A 19,695-nucleotide genomic window follows, 5' to 3' on the forward strand; every position below is an offset into this window, starting at 1 on the left:
GGATCTCCGACCAGCCGCTCTAGCGAGTCGAGCGGCCCCGCGGACCTTTTCTCTCCGGGTCGCGTTTCCGGGCGGATGGCGCGCTGACGGACGTGTCGGGCCGGGGTTCCTGGGACTTGAGCGGGACAGGCGTGAGCGACCATGGCCTGGCAGAGCATCCCGGTAGCCCGGCTGGAGGGCGTTTCGCAGGAACAGTTCACGCAGCAGCTCTACCCGCAGGTGAGGCCCTCGGGCAGGCCGAACCGCAGGGAGCCAGGGAATACCTGTCCCTGCCACTCGGGCGGCTCCGAACTGGTTTCTGGAGACCCAGGGTATGGGGAGGAGGCGGCAGGCTGCTGAAGATAGCTTGTTGGCTCTGTGGCCAGGGGAGAGAGCACATGGGGGATGTCGAATGGATCATCTGTCAAGTTTTCCAGGGAGAACAGCGCCACGTTTTCGGGGAGCAGGGTGACAGCGGAGCCAGCAGTGCGAGAAATAGCTTGCCTAATAAGCGCTGCTCGCTGCGAAGGGTGGCTCTGGACGGAGTTTATTATTTTGTCTTCCTCCGTTACCATGGCAACGAAGGGAGTTGCGTTGGGTTTCTTAAAGTTTAGAGGTTTCGTCGCCCCACTGGTTGCGTGAAAGGCGCGTGTTAGTCTACTCCACTGACTGGGTTCAGAAGAGCAATTTTTCACTGCATCGAGCCAAAAGGGAAAGCAATGGGAATCCCTCGGGAAACTGACTTCCCCTGGTCTTGGGTTCTAACTAACCTGAATTCCAGTTCAGACGTTGGAACCTCTTATATGTGTAATTCGAACCTCAGTTCCTTAAGAGAATACTCAAGAGGATAATATTAAAGAGAAGTATTTTGACTCGCGGTGCTTTGTAAGGGAATCCAGGCTTCAGAACAGACTAAAGAGTCCAGCAGGTACTTAAAAGAAAAATATAATCCACAAGCTTACAGTTAGTATGCTTATGGTAGAACTCTCCCTCAGCAATTTTACTTGATATTTAGAAGGGTGGTCACAGAGCTACAGTTCTCAGTATGAAAAAAGTCAGGAACGAAGTTTTTTGATTGTTTGCTTGTTTGTTTGTTTGTTTGCTTTTAGGAGTTAGCAATCTAGAGCGAAGATCTAAGCCTTCATTTATTTGTGGGTCTAGTGCTGGATGGGTTGTTGTTGCCCTCCCTACTCCCACCTCAGGATGTGATCGCATAAGATGCTTGTAGGGCACGATTGTGGAGAAACAATGTATGTGAAAATGCTTTCTAAGATGCATGGCAAAGAGTATTTTGTAACGTAATCTTTACAGACAAGATACATATAATATGTCACAAAGTGGACATACTTAAGTTTCCTAAAGTGGAATATTGCAAACAACACCCTGGCCACGATGTAATAAAGTAGAAACTAATAAAACTGTGAAACAAGACCTTTCTACTTGGAAACACTAAAGAAAATCGATGAGGGGGCATAGTCCTCAGATTTTTAACATGTTTTAATAATTAACAGTGTGATATAGGTGCATGAATAAATAGACCAGAGAAACAGAATAGAAAGTCTGGAGGTGTACATCTAGAAATAAATTTCCATTCATATGGGCATTTAGTATGTGATGACCATGGTGTGTTAAAAATCACTGGGGCAGGGGCGCCTGGGTGGCTCAGTCGGTTAAGTGGCCGACTTCGGCTCAGGTCATGATCTCGCGGTCCTTGAGTTCGAGACCCGCGTCAGGCTCTGTGCTGACAGCTCAGAGCCTGGAGCCTGTTTCAGATTCTGTGTCTCCTTCTCTCTGACCCTCCCCTGTTCATGCTCTGTCTCTCCCTGTCTCAAAAATAAATAAAACGTTAAAAAAATTGTTTTTAAAAATCACTGGGGCAAAGGAACTTTTAAATAAGTGATGCGGGGGCAGCTAGTCATTTTAAAAAATGATAAAATTAGATTTATATCTGACATCATACACAAGAATAATCAAATCTCTAAATGGATCAGAGACATAAATGTAGAAAAATTAAACTACATGGGTGTTAGAAGAAAACATGGATAAATTCCTCCATAATCTAGGTCAGTGGACAGTCTAACTGTGACTGAAAATTCAGGTGTGGTAACAGATTAAAATTTGAATACATAAAATACAAGCTGGGGAAGAAAGTATTTGCAACATGTTTCATAAAAGGGCAGAAAAGGCCATGTATATAAAGAACTTCTAAAAATTAAAGGGGTGGGGTGTGAAAGGCCAAAAATCTGATAAAATGTGAGCAGTTGACCAAAAAAAAAAAAAAAAAAAGATAAAAAATAGCCTCTACACATGAAAAGATGTTCAACTTTACTCATAAGAGAACTTAAAGCTACACTGATACACCATTTCTTATCTGTGGCTTTAATAATACTCTTGGTGAGGCTGTGAAGAAACTGGAACTCTCACACTTTATGCCAAGTGGTACAACCCTTGTGGAGAGGAATTTGGCATATCTAACAAAACTATGTGTGTTTACTTTATAACCCAGCAATCCCTCTTTGAGGAGTTTACTTTGGGGATTATTGCAAATAATCTAAAAATACTATGCACAGGAGAGTGATTGGTTAAATTGTTCATTTACATTATGGTGTACAAAGCAGTAAAAAAGAATGAGGGAGATAATCTGAACTGATAGCAGTGATTTCCAGGATGTATTTTTAAATTAAAAAAAAATCAAATTACCAAAAAAACCCCCACAAAATATGCCACTTTTTTTTTTTTTTTTGTAAAAAAGAAGGGGAAATAAGGAAGTATATGTGTTTCTGTTCTCTGCCAAACAAACAAACAAAACCAGGAACGATAAGCCAAAAATGAGACTGGTTATCTATAAGGGATGAGTGAGCAGGAAGTGGAAGAATATGGATGGGATGACCTCTTCGCATAGTTTTGACTCTGGGGATCACATTAATGTTTTACATTCTAAAGTAATACTGATAATAAAATTAATGGTGAGTAGTGATTAAAAAAACCAAAACTCTAATGTAGAATTTAAAAAAATAAGAAGTGAACTTAAGTAAGGGGGAGGGAGATAAGTAACCCAAATCACTTTTGAGCACAGTACTTGGTATGTCTTCAGTCTAAAGACAAAAAGAACTGTAAACAAATACTGAACTCTAGTTAATAGACTTGCTTTTTTACAGTGATATGACTTAGCAATCGTGAAAGTATTTATTGTGAATTCTGGGATTATGCAATTGATTAAACATTGAAGATGATAGCAACAAGGTTTATCACTGTTAACAGAAGAGAGTTACAAATATATAAACAATGAAATTTAAAATGAACCTTGTGTAAGATCGGTATTGGGGTTTCAGTGTTGGTGGTATTTTGGTTTGTTCATACATACATCTATTAAGTGCATATGTGTATATAGTGTATATGTATGCTTGGAGAGAGAGAGAAATAGATATAGGTATATACATATGTGGGCTATGTGTGATTATGTGTGTGTCTTTGGGAAAAGGAGAAATGAATATACACAGACTTTCACACATTTCTTAGCTCTGTCCACTGAGAAGGCCTAGAAGTAATGACACCCCAATAGCAATGAACACACCTAATACCAAGATCATGGTTTCTAAATATGAAATGACTGTAGTGCTGGGACAGAAAAAGTATAAAAGGATTCTGGATTATGGTTTTTTGCTATAAAGAAAGGATGTGTTCAGGTAAAAATTCACAAGAGCCAGCTTGATTGGATCCTACTGGCCAAATGTGAGATATTTCAAGCATCAAATTAAATCAGTAGATTAAACCAAGTGAATAAAATAAATAAATGGAGATGTTAGAGCTCATTTTGACATTAGAATGCTACCTAATGTAGAAGATGATGAAATTTTTTAAAAATCATGATTTTTGCATTCATCATAGTAATACTTGATTCAGGCAGGAATTACCAGTTGCTCAAAATTAACATCACAAATAATAGAGCAAAATATGTGCTACCTGATGTGTTGCACTGAGGAGGACACAGCATTGCTTCTGTGGTACATTTCTTCCAAAAATGTATGACCTGAATCTAATCACGGAGAAACATGAGATAAACTGAAATAGAAGGGCATCCTACAAAATAATTGGCCTGTACTTTTCAAAAATGTCAAGGTAATGGAAGAAAAAGGCTGAGGAACTGTTCCAGATTAAAAGAGACATGGCAACTAAATGCAATGTGGGATTTCAGAAATAGACAAAAAAAAAAAAAAAAACAAAAAACTATAAGAGACAATAGGACAATTAGCAAATTGGATATGGATTGTAAAGTAGTAGTATTTTTATCAGTGTTAAATCTAATTTTGATAATTATTCTGTGGCTATGTAAGAAAACATCTTTGTTCTCAGAAACTATACTCAAGTTTTTGGAGATAAAGAAGTGTGATGTCAGCAACTTACCTTGAAGTTAATTTATTTTTACTAATATGTTCCTCTCTATACACATAGTGAACATGAGAGCAAATGGTGAAGTAAATGGGGCAAAATGTTAAATTAACAGTTGGTGAATCAGAGTAAAGAGTATATGGGAGTTCTTTGTAATGTTCTTGCAACTTTTTCACAAGTTTGAAATAGTATCAAAATAAAAAGTTACAAACAATATTGACTGTAAAGTACACATTTTAATTATTTATATTTTTGTTATAAATAGCACTTGTGAAAATGCTGTAAGTAATGTTCAGATTTGTTGTTCCTAGCTAGTGATGGCACTGCTGTTTGGTTTGTTTTCCTAATGTTAAATTTTGTTCTAAGTGTATTACATTGTTGCTCTTCCTGTTTCAGTTACAGCATGAATTGTCAAAAGGTCTGAGTCTGAGCATCTTAGGATCAAGAATCATTTCTTACTGTTTTTGTCCCTGTATTGCCAAATATAACTCCTCATATATTATTCATTTTCCCTAATTTTTTGTTGTATGTTTTTGCCACTTACAGAGAAAACCTCTAGTGTTGGAAGGAATCGATTTGGGGGCATGTACAAGCAAATGGACAGTGGATTACCTGAGCCAAGTTGGAGGGAAAAAAGAAGTAAAGATTCATGTTGCTGCAGTTGCCCAGATGGACTTCATTAGTAAGAACTTTGTATATAGGTATTTTCTTCTGAGGCTTACTCTGGGATTACAAATAGCTTTTAAACCTTTATAAAATAGTTTTGTATTATTATACAAAGACCATACTGCATTTCATCTTTTGGCTAGTTTGATACAGTCATGGAATAGCTTACTAATTTTTAAATTCTAAATTTACATAATTATATAAAGACATTTTCAAAGACCATTTTTTAAATAGGGTATATGCCTGCTACCTTCTGGAACTCTGGAAGGAGCCAGATTTCTATAACTTGAGTTAGATTAACCCCCAAATTGGGTCTGCTGTAGTCATTCAGTGCTTCATTAATTAATTGATCCTACCTCATTAGTAATTGTTATCTAGAGTAATGAATTCTAAAGTTTCCCTTCATAACCTAGCTTGATTTTTAATGCCCTTATTTTTAAAAGATTTTCTAATTCTTCATTGTTAGAAAAGCATAAGCCCATGTTTTCTCTTTTCTGCTCCCTCCAGAAATATAGGTCAGGTAGTTGCTATGTTTGCTATAGGTTTTCATCAACTTGGATAACTTAAAAAATCATAATTTTCTTTTTTGACACAATAACCTTAGATGCTTTTAATTTCCCTTGTGTTTATCATTTTATGCTTGAGATGTCTTAAAAGTAAGTAAGATAGTTAAAAGCTGCTGAATGTCCAAACTTCAATGTTTTAAATGCTATAATCTTACAGATTTAATATGCTATTTATTCCCATAAGTTTCATTAAAAATGTTTAAAAAAAACCCAAATTTTTATATTCTGTGCACATGCAGTTTCCAGCAAATTCAGTTGAAAAACCATGTAGTTCACAAAAGACTGATTTTTAAAGAAAGGTGGTTCTCACTGTTCCTTCCAGAGTTTAGAGATGAGTTAAACAGAGCTTCTAATGTCCAGAGCCATTCCTTTCTCATTAGAAATATCCAAGCTCATATAGCAGCTTGCCAAAGTATTTCTTAGTTTTTGAGCCTTTGAATATTCACCATTATAGTTTTGGTGTTTAGTAGGCCATGAATTGAATTTAATTGCCATAAGTTTTAATAAGTGCAAGAACTTTTCATTTTTTATTAAACCAGAAAAGTGGAAGAAAGTGCTGGAATGATGAACATTTTTAAGCCAGCAATTAATGATGTTTATTTTCCAGAGAGTCCAAAACCATAACAAATGGGCATTGAAACTTCATCTTGAATTGCTTTGATGTTTTGTCATGTTCCATAAACTTTTCAAAACTTGTTTTGAAGCACATACATTATGTAATAGTTCTTATCCCAGCTTTCTCCAAGCCTTTCACTAGAGCTACTAAAGAGTTGCAAGATTATTTTCTTAGTGCAAGAAAAAAATAGATGCAGTCATTTTTGGCAGTTACCAACCAGGGAGTAGGAAAGAAGGGAGGCATCTAGGTCAAAAGGAGCCTAGAAAGTAAGAAATCCTACACACATGTATTGTTACCACTTCAGTTTAAGGTTGCATTTCTGCTTATTAAATATTTGAAAAGCAATACATTCCCAAGTCTTAGCTTTTACTTCTTCCTTCTTGGTGCCTCTCATTGTTCCTCTAGAATCAGGGTAGTATGAGGAGAGTCTTGTGTGGTGAAAGAATATTGTTGGTATTTTTCTGGGCGTTTAAAAAAATAAATAAGTCTGACTCTTACATAAGCTTTATTTAACTGCTTCTGTCTATCACGTCATCTAATTCCTGTCATCATCCTGCTCTTACTTATACTTTTATTAATCCTGATCTTGATTTTGCAAAGCAGCCTTTGCAAATGGGGACCAGGACAGTGAAGATCTCTTTTTCTTTTTTAAAATGTTGGTAACTACTTTCATGCTGCTAATGGGTACATTATCATTGTTGTTCACCCTACCATCTGTCCTTTCCTGAGCACTTACTATATATCAGGTGCTGTGCCAAGCATCTTAGATTATATTAGTCATTTAATTTGGAAACTATCTCTGAGGTAGTTTTTGTTGTTTGTTGTTGTTGTTTATGATTATACAGTTGAGAAAACAGAGGCTTAGAAACATTAAGTAACTTACCCAAGATCATATACCTTGAAATAATGAACCAAATCTATACCCAAATTTGCCTGACTCCACAGAGCCCATGAGACTAACCCCTCTTTGATACGATCTCCCTTACTGGTCTACCAGTCCAGACAAATGGAATTTAAATAGCAGGTATCCTTTTTTTTGAAACATGCATAGGATAGATAAAACCTCTAGACCAAGGAACTTCCTAATTCATACCTCATTTCCCCCTGTCTCAGCTTTGCTTACATAGAAGCTCTGACAGGCACCACTACATGAGGGAAAAGATTGCTGATAGCACCCAAGTTCTGCTTTTCTTCATTGCCCTGTTCTCGTGCAGGTCTTAAAACCCTTCTGAGTTTTCCTAGTAAAAAGATAAGCCTGGGCTACTGTGCCAATTACAGGGGTAGCTCTGGACCAGAGAAGCTTCTACATTTTCCCCAAACTCTTCAAAGATGCTTTAGTAGGAATAAGGGTATGTGATGAGGTCAGAGAGGAAAACATTGCATAGGGGGATTCCAAGTAAATTTGTTGATATAATTAGCCAGAAACTGTAGTAGGAAATTGGTCTGAGCAAATGGCAGACTCCTTTCTTCTCTCTTGGCAGTGCTCACTCTTGTACATAATTATCAGCAATGTCCTCAAGTTCAGACTGACATTCATAGCCACAGGACTCACTAGTTCGTAATCTGGCCTCAGATTCACTTAGCTTTACAAAAGGATACAAGGCGGGAAACCACATTCTAGCAGTATAGGATCAGTGGGAGTCTTTATTCCAATACAGTAGCCATTTTTTGGCTCACCAAGTGACAGCCAAAACTATAGGGAACAAGACTATATAGGTGGGTACAGAAACACCTTAGTTTAGTCAAGCCACAGAATCCACAGAAACCAGTGACATGAAATGGCCCCGTGAATTTAGCTTCTAGGTTCCACCAAGGGACAAACTCAGTTACAAGAGTTACACTGCACACAGGGAAGCCAAATCTTTTGCTTCTTAACAAATATTTACAGTCCACACATCAGCCTTTTAGTTCAGACATAGTTTATCAATCAAGGGTCATTTTTACAATACACAATGTTACCTGATATCACAGCTAACATTCCACATTTATCTTAAATCAGTAAGTTTTTATGAAAACATTGCTAGGAGAAGGTAGGCCCAAGGTCATCTTCTTATAGAGAAGGAGAACGGGTTTTTGCTAACCCTTTCTCCCCACCTCCTCAGTACACATTTAAGTGGGAAGATATTAGGTAGGAAGAATGAAAAGGTTACAACTCTTAATTGGACTTTTGGAGGTTGGAGTGCAGTGGAGGGGTGGAGGAGAGGCTTTTGACCCAGATGCTTTTGAAGACTTCATTTTCTTGATGTTACTGTTGTCATCTTCATGTGGGGGTCAGTACTTTTGATTCTAGAATGTTGAATAGATAGGATGGGACCCAGAGAAATGGTGGCCTTCCAGTCTCAAGAGTAAGACAAAAGGAAACAAACTGCTTCTGTGATGTTCATCTCTGTTTATAAGGGTGGAAGGAGATAGCCATTTAAACAGCAATATTGAAGAAGAATAAAATTTGGTCACTTCACTGAATTCTTCTTGAGGTATTCCTCAGGATCTTAAAAAATTTTTTTTAATGTTTATTTATTTTTGAGGGAGACAGACACAGAATGCAAATGGGTTGGGGCAGAGAGAGAGGGAGGCACAGAATCTGAATCAGGCTGCAGGCTCCGAGCTGTCAGCACAGAGCCCGACATGGGGCTCGAACTCACAAGCTGTGAAATCATGACCTAAGCTGAAGTCAGATGCTCAACTGACTGAGCCACCCAGGTGCCCCACCTCAGGATCTTTAAAATGACAGAGTGGTGGTGGGGCGCCTGGGTGGCTCAGTCAGTTGAGCATCTGACTTTGGCTTAGGTCGTGATCTCATGGATCATGGGTTCAAGCCCCGCGTTGGGCTCTGTACTGACAGCTAGGAGCCTGGAGCCTGCTTTGGATTTTCTCTCTCTCTCTCTCTCTCTCTGCCCCTCCACCATTCATGCTCTGTCTCTCTCTCCCTCTCAAAAATAAATAAACACTAAAAAAAATTTTTTTTTTAAATGACATAGTAGTGAAGGAGACTGAGAGCAGTGTTATGGGCCTCTGTTTTCTGTGGTAGTGCCTAAAGGCAGGAAGATCAGTGAGAGAGGGAAGGAGTTGATCTTCACTTGACCATTCGCTTACTATCTCTTCCAAAGTAGCACTAGGAGTTTGTTCCATTTGTCGGTCACAAGACTTGTTTTGCCATGACACTTGAAAATAAGTAGCAAGTTTGAAAGTTTGTGTATATGGAGAGATAACCAGATACCACAGAAACATTTTTCTAACAGTAACTTGGAATAGGAGGATATTGACATTAGAATGATTCATTTGCACCATAGATTTAAAAACCTTTAATGTTTGAAATCAAAATTTTAGACAATCTAGGTCAAATAAGCACACTGTTAAATGAATTTTGAAAAATTGCACATAATAGATATAATAAAAATTATGGATACTGTAAAACAGAAGATCATACAACTCCAACAAACCTATATATATACCTATAGAATATTACTGGTTGATTTATTATTAAGTCTAAGGCTTCTTTTGTGTTTATTTCAGAACTTTACCTTTTGATAAGTTGGTTCAAAGGGCAGCTGAAGAAAAGCATGAAGAATTCTTTATTTCAGAGGTAACTGCTTTGAACATTATTTTCTTTAGAAAGCATTAATATCTGTATACTAGGTGGATTTTCTTGTACAAGAACATTAGATACCAGAGTTGTCGCCTTCTCTGATAGCTGTTTGTAAGGCTTGGTTGTATATGCCATAGATCTAGTTTTGCTATTTATGAGATCTCAAACCTTGGCCATGTTATTTTTCTGTGCCTTGATATACTCATCTATACAACAGGAACAATAATAGTACCTATTTGATAAAGTTTTTGTGACATTTAACTAAATAAAATCAATGCCTGACATGTAGAAACTACTCACTAAATGTTAGCTATTAATAATACTTTCTTAGAAAATGCTTTGGTGTGTGGGCACCTAGGTGGCTCAGTCAGTTAAGTGACTTCAACTCAGGTTATGATCTCACGGTTTGTGAGTTCAAGCCCCACATCAGGCTCCATGCTGACAGTGTGGAGCCTGCTTGGGAATTTCTCTCCCCGTCTCTGCCCCTCACCCACTCATGCTCTCTCTCTCAAAATAAACAAACTAAAAAAAAAAAAAAAAAAAAAATGCTTTAAGAAAATTCTTTGGTCTGATATGCAAAGTTCAAATGCTAAAAGAGAACTTTATTTTCGTATCTTATTGACTGTTAGACTGTTTCTATATTTTATTATTGTTAGTTATTATCAGTGTGATTGCTGTTGTATTTGCTGTAACATTTGTTCAGGATTAAATGCAGAAGAATTCTACTTATTTACATTATAATCCAGTTTTAAATAATTCAATTTAAATATCTTGAGATAAGACATTGCGGCTTATATAGAAATACATTTTTAACAAATTCACTGTTATCTCAAAAGCACATTTTAAAAATAAACTGCTTGTTAAGTTTTGAATAAAGCTGTTGTCTGCATTTGAGCCAGCTGGGCTGGTGGCCAGTTTGGTTGTGATGGGTGCTGCCTGTTCACAGTTGTTTCAGCAGGTAGTGGTTACACTAGATTATCACCAGGATCCCTCCACACTCTGCAGGGCTGTGATTCTATGATATGATTAGATTGTCTACTAAAACTGAATCCATTAGCTTTACCTGAACTAACAGTATATATTCATCTTATTTACAACTTTCCATAATTTTTAGACATAAATCCATAATTTTTAGGTGTAAGATGAATATAGACTATCAACTCAGTCCTCCAGGAAGCAGGTGCACAGATGGGCTTAGGAGTGCAAAAAAGTTTATTGGGGAGTAATACTTCTGAAAAGAAAGGGGAGGGTTAGGTGGGGGAAGACAGCATCTCTGCCAGCTCAAGGTGGAACTCCTCAGCAAAGACTGCCTGTTAGAGGAGTCCTGTGTGGGTGGGTGACAGTGTCTAGTCCTTTTCCATCTTGCTCAGTCAGTGGTTGGGGCTACCCCAACAAGAGCGTGACCTTGAAAGGCTGAATTTATTTTTTTCAATCCTGAAATATTAGAACGGACAGAAAACTTAGAATTCCGAAAACCATACTTTGAAACCTATTTACCCAGTAAGAAATTTATAGAAATTATATGAGGCTAGTTAAAAACATAAAAACACTGGATCTGAGGGGCGCCTGGGTGGCTCAGTCGGTTGGGCGGCCGACTTCGGCTCAGGTTATGATCTCACGGTCCGCTGAGTTTGGGCCCCGCGGCGGGCTCCGTACTGACAGCTTGAAGCCTGGAGCCTGCTTTGGATTCTGTGTCTCCCTCTCTCTCTGCTCCTCCCCCATTCGCACCCTGTCTCTCTCTATCTTTCAAAAATTAATAAATGTTAAAAAAAAAATTGAAAACACTGGATCTGAGAGCTGAGTTAAATTTTTGGTCCTAGATTTATAATATGTTGTTAAGATAAATAATGTAGATTTTGAATCTTGTGTTATGATGGTAAGGTGTAGGTATAAAAGAGGCAGAATTCCTGAGTTGGATTGCCCCTGTACTTGACCCAGTATCTCAGTTCTTTAATTTTTAGAGGAAATGCAAGCAACAGTAGTGTTTTATAATTCAAACACTTCTCTACTCTAGCTACTCAGTGAAGGGTAGTTGACAGTTTTTTAAAGTATCAACATAAATTTACTACTCTGATGTGACATATTTCTAATTCATACATGAGCTGACTCTAAAGGATTTGGCTTGAGAATTTATATGATCAGTTATAAGGCTTACCTTGATAAAATGCAGTGTTCCGGATTTTTAAAATATTTATTACTGAAAATATAAATTGTTATATTTATCTCCTATTCTACATTTGCATTACATGAAGAAGTTTGTTGTTAGCTTCCACAATACCTTGAGATCATGTGTGTTATACAAATGAGAATTCTTTTCAGTCTTATAAACTGTTAAGAGTCTAAGTAATTTAGAGCATAAAATCTAAACTAAGCATTGTAGGGACCCCTGGGTGGCTCAATCAGTTAAGCTTCCAGTTTCGGCTTAGGTCATGATCTTGTGGTCTGTGAGTTTGAGCCCTGTGTGGGTCTCTGCGCTGAGCGCTCAGAGCCTGGAGCCTGCTTTGGATTCTGTGTCTCCCTCTCTCTCTGCCCCTTTCCTGCTCGTGCTCTATCTCTGTCTCTCAAAAATAAATAAACATTAAAAAATAAATTAACCATTGTGTTTTAGACATAGTAGGTATGTGTTGCCTTTCAAATTTATTTCATATAACATTTTGTGGAACTAGTCCTTCTAATAAGCGGCCTATAAAGCTATTTCTTCATATGGCCACCAGAGAGCATTAGTAGAAAGGGTAAGAAAACAGAACTGTTTCGAAAACAACTTAACTGGGTTAGATTTTAAGACTCATTTCCTTCTGTCTTTACTTTCTAGTATTTTTAAGTGAATATTTATGTTATTTTTCTTTGCAATATTTAAGGATGAGAAGTACTACTTACGGTCACTTGGGGAAGACCCTAGAAAGGTAAGAATTCTGAATGTAAAACAAATGCTTAAAACCTAAATGGACATATATATTTTAATTGGCACTGTAGTTTTATACTTAGTGCCTGACACATGACTTGTTTCATCTTTTTCCAATCTTTTCTCAATGATTTGTGCCCTTGAATAAGATAAAATTATTAAAAGTTGGTTACTTAGTTCTTAAGCAGGACCATAGTATCTTAGTGTTTAAAGTCATCTACTCTAATCTCTATATAATTAAGAAATCCTTTCAACAATATATTTTACAGATGGCCATTCAACTAATAAAATATAATCTAAAATAATTATAAACATTCTGAATAATTCATTATATAAGTTTTGACATGTATTCAGAGTCAAATTAATATGGCTGCCTAAAATGATCAAGTAAGGGGCGCTTGGGTGGCTCAATCGGTTAAGCATCCAACTTAAGCTCAAGTCATGATCTCATAGTTCATGGGTTCGAGCCCCACATCGGGCTCTGTGCTGACAGCTCAGAAGCCTGGAGCCTGCTTCAGATCCTGTGTCTTCCTCTCTCTCTGTCCTTCCCCTGCTTATGCTCGCTCTCGCTCACTCTCTCTCAAAAATAAACATTAAAGAAATTAAAAAATAAAATGATCAAGTAAGATTCTGGTTTTTCCTTTTATTTCCCATTTCATTCTTTACTTTCTTTTAGTTTCCTCCCTTAGTAAAACCCACAGGTTTTACATAGTTGATAATGTTCAAATTGTTGACTCATAGATTTTAAATTCTTGATATTGGAGTAGATGGCAATTGTATGATTGTTGTTTAAATAGGAAGAACCTCTCTATTAATTAAGCATATAAAGCTTAACAATACTGATATTGTTGAATCTGCAGTCTTGTTACATAGTCTGTTATTACTTCATTTGAAAGAGCATGTGTTGGCTGTGGTCACCTACTAGTATTTTAAAGCAATGAACAGACTTTTGCCCCATTCCTCCTTGATATCTTGGGCTCTGATGGCAGACTGAAGTAAAACAAGCATTACACCAATATTGCATTTATTATTAAAATTTTTTACCATGTTTCTCTCAATGCAGGATGTTGCAGATATCAGAAAGCAGTTTCCTTTACTGGAAGGAGATATTAAGTTTCCAAAATTTTTCAAAGAGGAGCAGTTCTTTTCCAGTGTTTTTCGAATTAGCTCACCAGGATTACAACTTTGGACCCACTATGATGTATGCTACATAAATGAGAAATCTGAAGCTATAGTCAATCTTTCGCATTTATAGATATAACATTTACAGTTTTAACGTTCTGTAGACTACCCTAAAGATCTTGGAGATATAATTTGCTGAAACATGAGCTTTGAAAACAGGTGCTCTGCAAGTTGGTGCCTAGTTTCTCATATTTGCATTTCTCTGTGGTCTTGTTATATTGGTGTGTATGTAAGTTTTGTGCAGTTTTGTTTTTTGTTTTTTGTTTTTTGTTTTTTTTGTGTGTGTGAAAAATGGCCACCAGATGAGGGGGGAAAGTTGCACAAATGGCAAAAGTCATAAGGTTATGATATGAGGATGTGAAGATGACACATGTGACTAGGTGGAACTATTTTTCAAGAGAAAGGCAGAAGTTTGTGGAGAGCCATTTCCAGTTGTAAGAATTTGGGGATATCTGAAGATCTTAGATTATATATCCCTTGAGAATGTGAAATGTCAACTGTATTGGTTGAGCAGCAAGATGTATAGAATATTGTCCCTGATCATATCATGGTATTATAATTTTACTTGCTTAAATATATGCATATAAATATTTTAAACACATTAATCCTACACATTAAAAGTGTAGGATTGTGTATGGTTTGTTGTTGGGTGGAGAAATTTAGGAAGCTAAAGCAATACCTAATAAGTTTCTAAACATAAAATAATTTTGGGGGTGCCTGGGTGGCTCAGTTGGTTAAGCGTCTGACTCTTGGTTTCGGCTCAGGTCATGATCTCATGGTTCATGGGTTCTGGCCCCATGTCAGGCTCTGCGCTGGTACTGCGGAGCCTACTTGGAATTCTCTCTCCTCTCTCTCTGTCCCTCCCTCTGCTCTCACTCATGTGTCCACTTTCTCTCTTTCTCTCTCAGAATAAATAAACTTTAAAAATAAATAAATAAGGATAAAATAATTTTTTTTATGTTCTAAATCAAGCTATATTGTTTTATAAATGTATTATAATTCAGCTGAGGATCTCTTGGGAGGATTGTAACATAATAACTCTAATTAAATGAGGTAGACAAATTCTTAGCTTAGTTTTTAAATGTTTTACATAAATGATATGGTGAGAAAATGATATGGTAACTGAAATATATTTTTAATTGTATTATGTGACTTTTAAATTTTAACTAGTATCACTTTTATCTGGATTTATAATGAAATTTGATAAATCTTTTCTTAAATTAAAAATAAGTCAAAGGAGTGCTTGTTATATAGTTAAGGTTTACATAAGAAAAGGGTTAGTGAAAGGAGAAATGCTTAGGTAGAAGAAAATGTAAATAATTATGAATATATCTTGCTTAGTATATATTTTAATTCCTTGGCTAAGAATTATGTATCTCCACCTTTTAACATTTCCCACAATGTGTACCAACAAAGTATATCCTTGCATATGCAGAAATCAAGATACTTCATTAGTAAGTACATAAAGAACATTTGCCAAGTTATAGTCCGGTAGAAATAATTTGGAAATCAGGATGCCTGTAACTAAATTATGGTTGGCTATATAAGAGTTTAGTAGTGGTTGATTACAGCAATACTTTGTGTTTTTCCAGCACCTAATTTTTCTAAGTGCTTTCAATCTGTTGTCCAATGTTCATTGCATAGCATTCCTTGACAAATAAGTAAAATAAGTACTAACCAAGGGGAGCCTCAAATAGATGTAACTACCTTCTTTGTCAGAATACTGGGGCAAGGACAAATAGTCCTCAGATTTCCTAATGGCTTGCCAGTCCTTACCATTTTAAGGCAATGCTGCTGGAATACCTCTAATAAAGGCACAGTTGTATTTAGAATACAAATGTTTTCTTTGTTAGATTAGAATATTACTGTAAGAGTTTTAGATAATGTGAGGCAAGTCTAACTAAAGGATAGGGTTTACATTTAATTGTTTGGAATACCACTGGTTCTATTTATTTGAATTTTAGATATTGTTTATCCATAAGTTCTTATTGGCCTTTAGGTAATGGATAACTTCTTGATACAAGTGACGGGGAAAAAACGTGTTGTACTATTCAGTCCTCGAGATGCCCAGTATCTATATTTATCAGGTACTTTTTTTTAAGTTTATATTTCTAAGGTCTGGTCTATTCAGTTTCTCTTTTTAAGAATTCTATTTTCATAGACAAATATCTTAGGGCTTCTTCCTAATTATGATGTATTTGTGTTCACTGTGCATGTGTATATAGGTAATAGGCTGTGTGAACAATGAAATTTTCAAATTTTCTTAATTATATTACATGGATGTCCATGGTCATAAAGGGTGGGTCACTGAAAACTGGCTTAGGTTTCAGAATAGTAATTGTTCTCACAGTGTGGATAAAATAAATAATTGTACAGAAAAGAATACACTTTCAAGTTTATATTTGCGATTACCTTTTAAGAAATGCTAACTTTGCTTAATCTTTATTATCCTTTTTTGCAACTTTTCAGGTACTAAATCAGAAGTACTGAATATAGATAATCCAGACTTAGCTAAATATCCACTGTTTTGCAAAGCTAGAAGGTATGAATGTTCCCTTAAAGCTGGAGATGTATTATTCATTCCTGGTAAGATTTCTAGACCTCATTAATTTGCTGTTTATAAACTCTGTACTCTGTCACTCATCCATTATATGATATTTTTTTTTAGTACAAAAGTATATTTATTATATGTTCTGTCCTATACAAGTTGATTTTTATATACAACTGTGTATGTGTGTTTAAAGTATGCTTAAGCAAATTCTTATAAAATTAATAATCTTGTTTTTCAAAGGCAACCTATAAATATATTATTAATTAATATAATACTCTTAATTATTTAATGACATCAAGCAATAGATTTGTATCTGAGAAAAGATTAGTTTGTTCTTTTTAATCACTTCATTTCTAAAATATTTATATATTTTAGAATTATGTCACTTAAGCATTTACAAAGAAATGGTAAATATATTTCAAAGCCAAAGGAGATTAGAAATTTTATTAAGTATCAAATTATTATAATCTTAACACCTATGATGTCTTTTTTGTGCATTATATTCTAAGGTCTGAATTAGTGTCGCTTAATTTCTTTGTACAATAAATAGGCATTAGTTGTTGTAGTTAGTGATGTAATTAATATCTGTAATTATTATTCAAAAGTGAATACCTGAAGATAAAAAAATCATAATTAAGATTAAAGGAGTCCATTAACAAATTCTGTTTATATAGTCCTATTTCCCATATTTAATATATTTTTAATCATTAATACCTCTTTTTCAGGGACAGAATTAAGTAAAAAAGTATTAGTAAAAATATGATGAGGGGTGTCTGGGTGGCTCAGTCGGTTTAGCGTCCAACTTCAGCTCAGGCCATAATCTCACAGTTCCTGAGTTTGAGCCCCGCATCCAGCTCTGTGCTGACAGTTCAGAGCCTGGAGCCTGCTTCAGATTCTGTCTCCCTCTCTCTGCCCACCCCCCACTCATATTCTGTCCTTCTCTCTCTCTCTCTCTCTCTCGCTCTCAAAAATAAACATTAAAAAAAATTTTTTTTAATATGATGATTTCATTTGGGGCTACATTATAAACTGCTTGAGGATAAGTAACCATGTTTTGGTAATTTTTGTATTCTCCAAGGGGCCTGTTACCATGTCCTTAACATAATACTGATTTGATACATTGACTTATTTATTCTTATGTTCTCTGTAAACAACCAGCATACTAGTCTTTAAATCTATTGCCATTATTTAAATCTTGGGGTTTTATATCTTTAGACAATGGTTAGGAGCTATGCAGTTTTCCCTTATTCTATATACAAGTTAAAAAAAAAAAAAGCCAGAAATACTGAACATTTGCATATATTTTGAAATAAAAGCAAAACCCCCATCTTTGCATTCAAATTTAACAGAATGGTTAGCTTTTTTTTCCTGTTATACTGAATAAGGCAAAAAGATTCTTAAAGAATAATTAAGATTAAATCCATGTTTGAAACTAGTTTTGCAAATCAAAATATTTTAAGCTTTGTTTTTCCTAGAGCACTCTTAGAATGAGTTTGTTTGTAAAATTTAGCATCTTGTAAATCTTACTTTCTCCCATTCACAAGATTAAACATTTTTTGATGTGACTAGTATTTCATCTTTATTATATTGTGATGTTGCTTTCATAGTCCTATAGCACCTGTAAGTTTGAAAATGTTTAGACTCAATGGAAAACAAAGAAATGTTCTAGAGGAAGTGAAAAATTAATTAGCTATATCATTTGACAGAGTTTACTCATCGACTCCACCACCAGATATGTGCTTTAGTTTTATATATTGTAAAGGAGTTGAAAGAAATATAAGAAAATTATAATTAATTTAATTAGAAATATGAAACTAAGGAGGCTACAATGAATGCAAATTTAAGCAAGTTAGAAAACCAAATATGCAGCTTGAATAGGAAGTCTTTGAGAACAAAAGTACTGTGCTGAGGCAGAAAAGGTCAAAGATACTCCTCAAATAATTGAAATGTTCTGTGTACAAAAAATAAACACTTTTGATGTGGTTGTAGGACTCAGGAAGTGTAAACAAGTAACACAAAACATAGCCCCAAATTACAGAACTACAAAACAAATACAACTTTATTATGTCTTTCAAGTTAAAAGGGAAAATTGCTATTTCCAAAGGTTTTAAACGTAGGGTTGTGTTATTGACACTTTAAATTGGTTGGCAGTTCATAAAAGTTAAAATGATTCTGTTAAAAGCTGGGAGTGTGCTAACGAAGGCATCTAGTTACAAGAATTTCTTACATTGGCTATATGCAATTTGTGATATTTCACTGACATTTTGGTGTTTTTTTTTTTTTTTTTACTCTAGGTTTTATTTTTAACTTGGTTGTTTTTTTTTTTTTTTAACTTTCTCTAGCTTTATGGTTCCATAACGTAATCTCTGAAGAGTTTGGAGTGGGAGTGAATGTTTTTTGGAAGCACCTTCCGTCTGAATGCTATGATAAAACGGATACCTATGGAAACAAAGACCCTACGGCAGCATCAAGAGCTGCACAAATTCTGGACAGAGCTTTAAAAACACTGTCTGAATTACCAGAGGAATACAGGGACTTCTATGCACGGCGAATGGTCTTACACATTCAAGATAAAGCCTATAGTAAAAACTTTGAGTAAATAATGAAGTGAATGCAATGAATATAAACTTTGCAATACAGTTCAACTCAAATATTAGAAAAGTATAACATATAAAATATTTTTTAAAGATTGATTCTTTGTTAAAATAGGAAAGATAAATCAATCTCAGACTTATAGATTAAATATGAATTTGTATTTATATGGTTTCTATTTAATACAGTAGGTTGAAAGAATGTTGTACTGGGTGGGACCACTCTAGCTTTCAGATGCAAATAATTAAAAATCCCACTTAAAATGACTTAATAAAATAGATTGGTTGGCTCAATCGGTTAAGTGGCTCAGGTCATGATCTGTTTGTGGGATCGAGCCCCATATCAGGCTCCATGCTGACAGTGGCGAGCCTGCTTGGAATGCTCTGTCCCTCTCTGTTCTTCTCCCCCGCTTGTGCTCTCTCTGTTCTTCTCCCCTGTTTGTGTGCTGTCTCCCTCTCAAACTTAAAAAAAATAAAATGACGTAATAAAATATACTGAATCATTATACATGAAGTCAACTGATAAACGGGCTTCAGTATTTCTGATCCAGTGATTCAGTAGTGTCACCAAGAACCTCTAGGTTTGTTTCTTCCATTTTCAAATGCAGCATTGGCATCATCCTAAGGCTGGCTACCCTCGTGGTCACGGGATGATTGCCAATAGCAG

General features: G+C 35.7%; 1 protein-coding gene across 2 annotated transcripts; it reads left to right on the forward strand.

The window, feature by feature from the left end:
* The first annotated feature begins 69 nt into the window (after nt 1–69).
* TYW5 (tRNA-yW synthesizing protein 5) lies at nt 70–19,378 on the forward strand. Of its 2 annotated transcripts, XM_047084535.1 has the most exons (8): nt 70–219; nt 4,915–5,069; nt 9,730–9,799; nt 12,661–12,705; nt 13,768–13,905; nt 15,886–15,973; nt 16,356–16,472; nt 18,780–19,378. In XM_047084535.1, the coding sequence occupies exons 1-8, from the start codon at nt 142–144 to the stop codon at nt 19,034–19,036; spliced, it is 948 nt and encodes a 315-aa protein (XP_046940491.1). In that variant the 5' UTR covers nt 70–141; the 3' UTR covers nt 19,037–19,378. The 2 variants fall into 2 exon arrangements, with proteins under 2 accessions (XP_046940491.1, XP_046940492.1); XM_047084536.1 differs by lacking the exon at nt 13,768–13,905.
* Nucleotides 19,379–19,695: the final 317 nt, after the last annotated feature.

This window comes from Lynx rufus, unplaced genomic scaffold (assembly GCF_022079265.1).
Source record: "Lynx rufus isolate CCGP_SWC_20201006 ecotype Redwood Valley unplaced genomic scaffold, mLynRuf1.p SCAF_2, whole genome shotgun sequence".
In the NCBI taxonomy this organism is placed as follows: domain Eukaryota; kingdom Metazoa; phylum Chordata; class Mammalia; order Carnivora; family Felidae; genus Lynx; species Lynx rufus.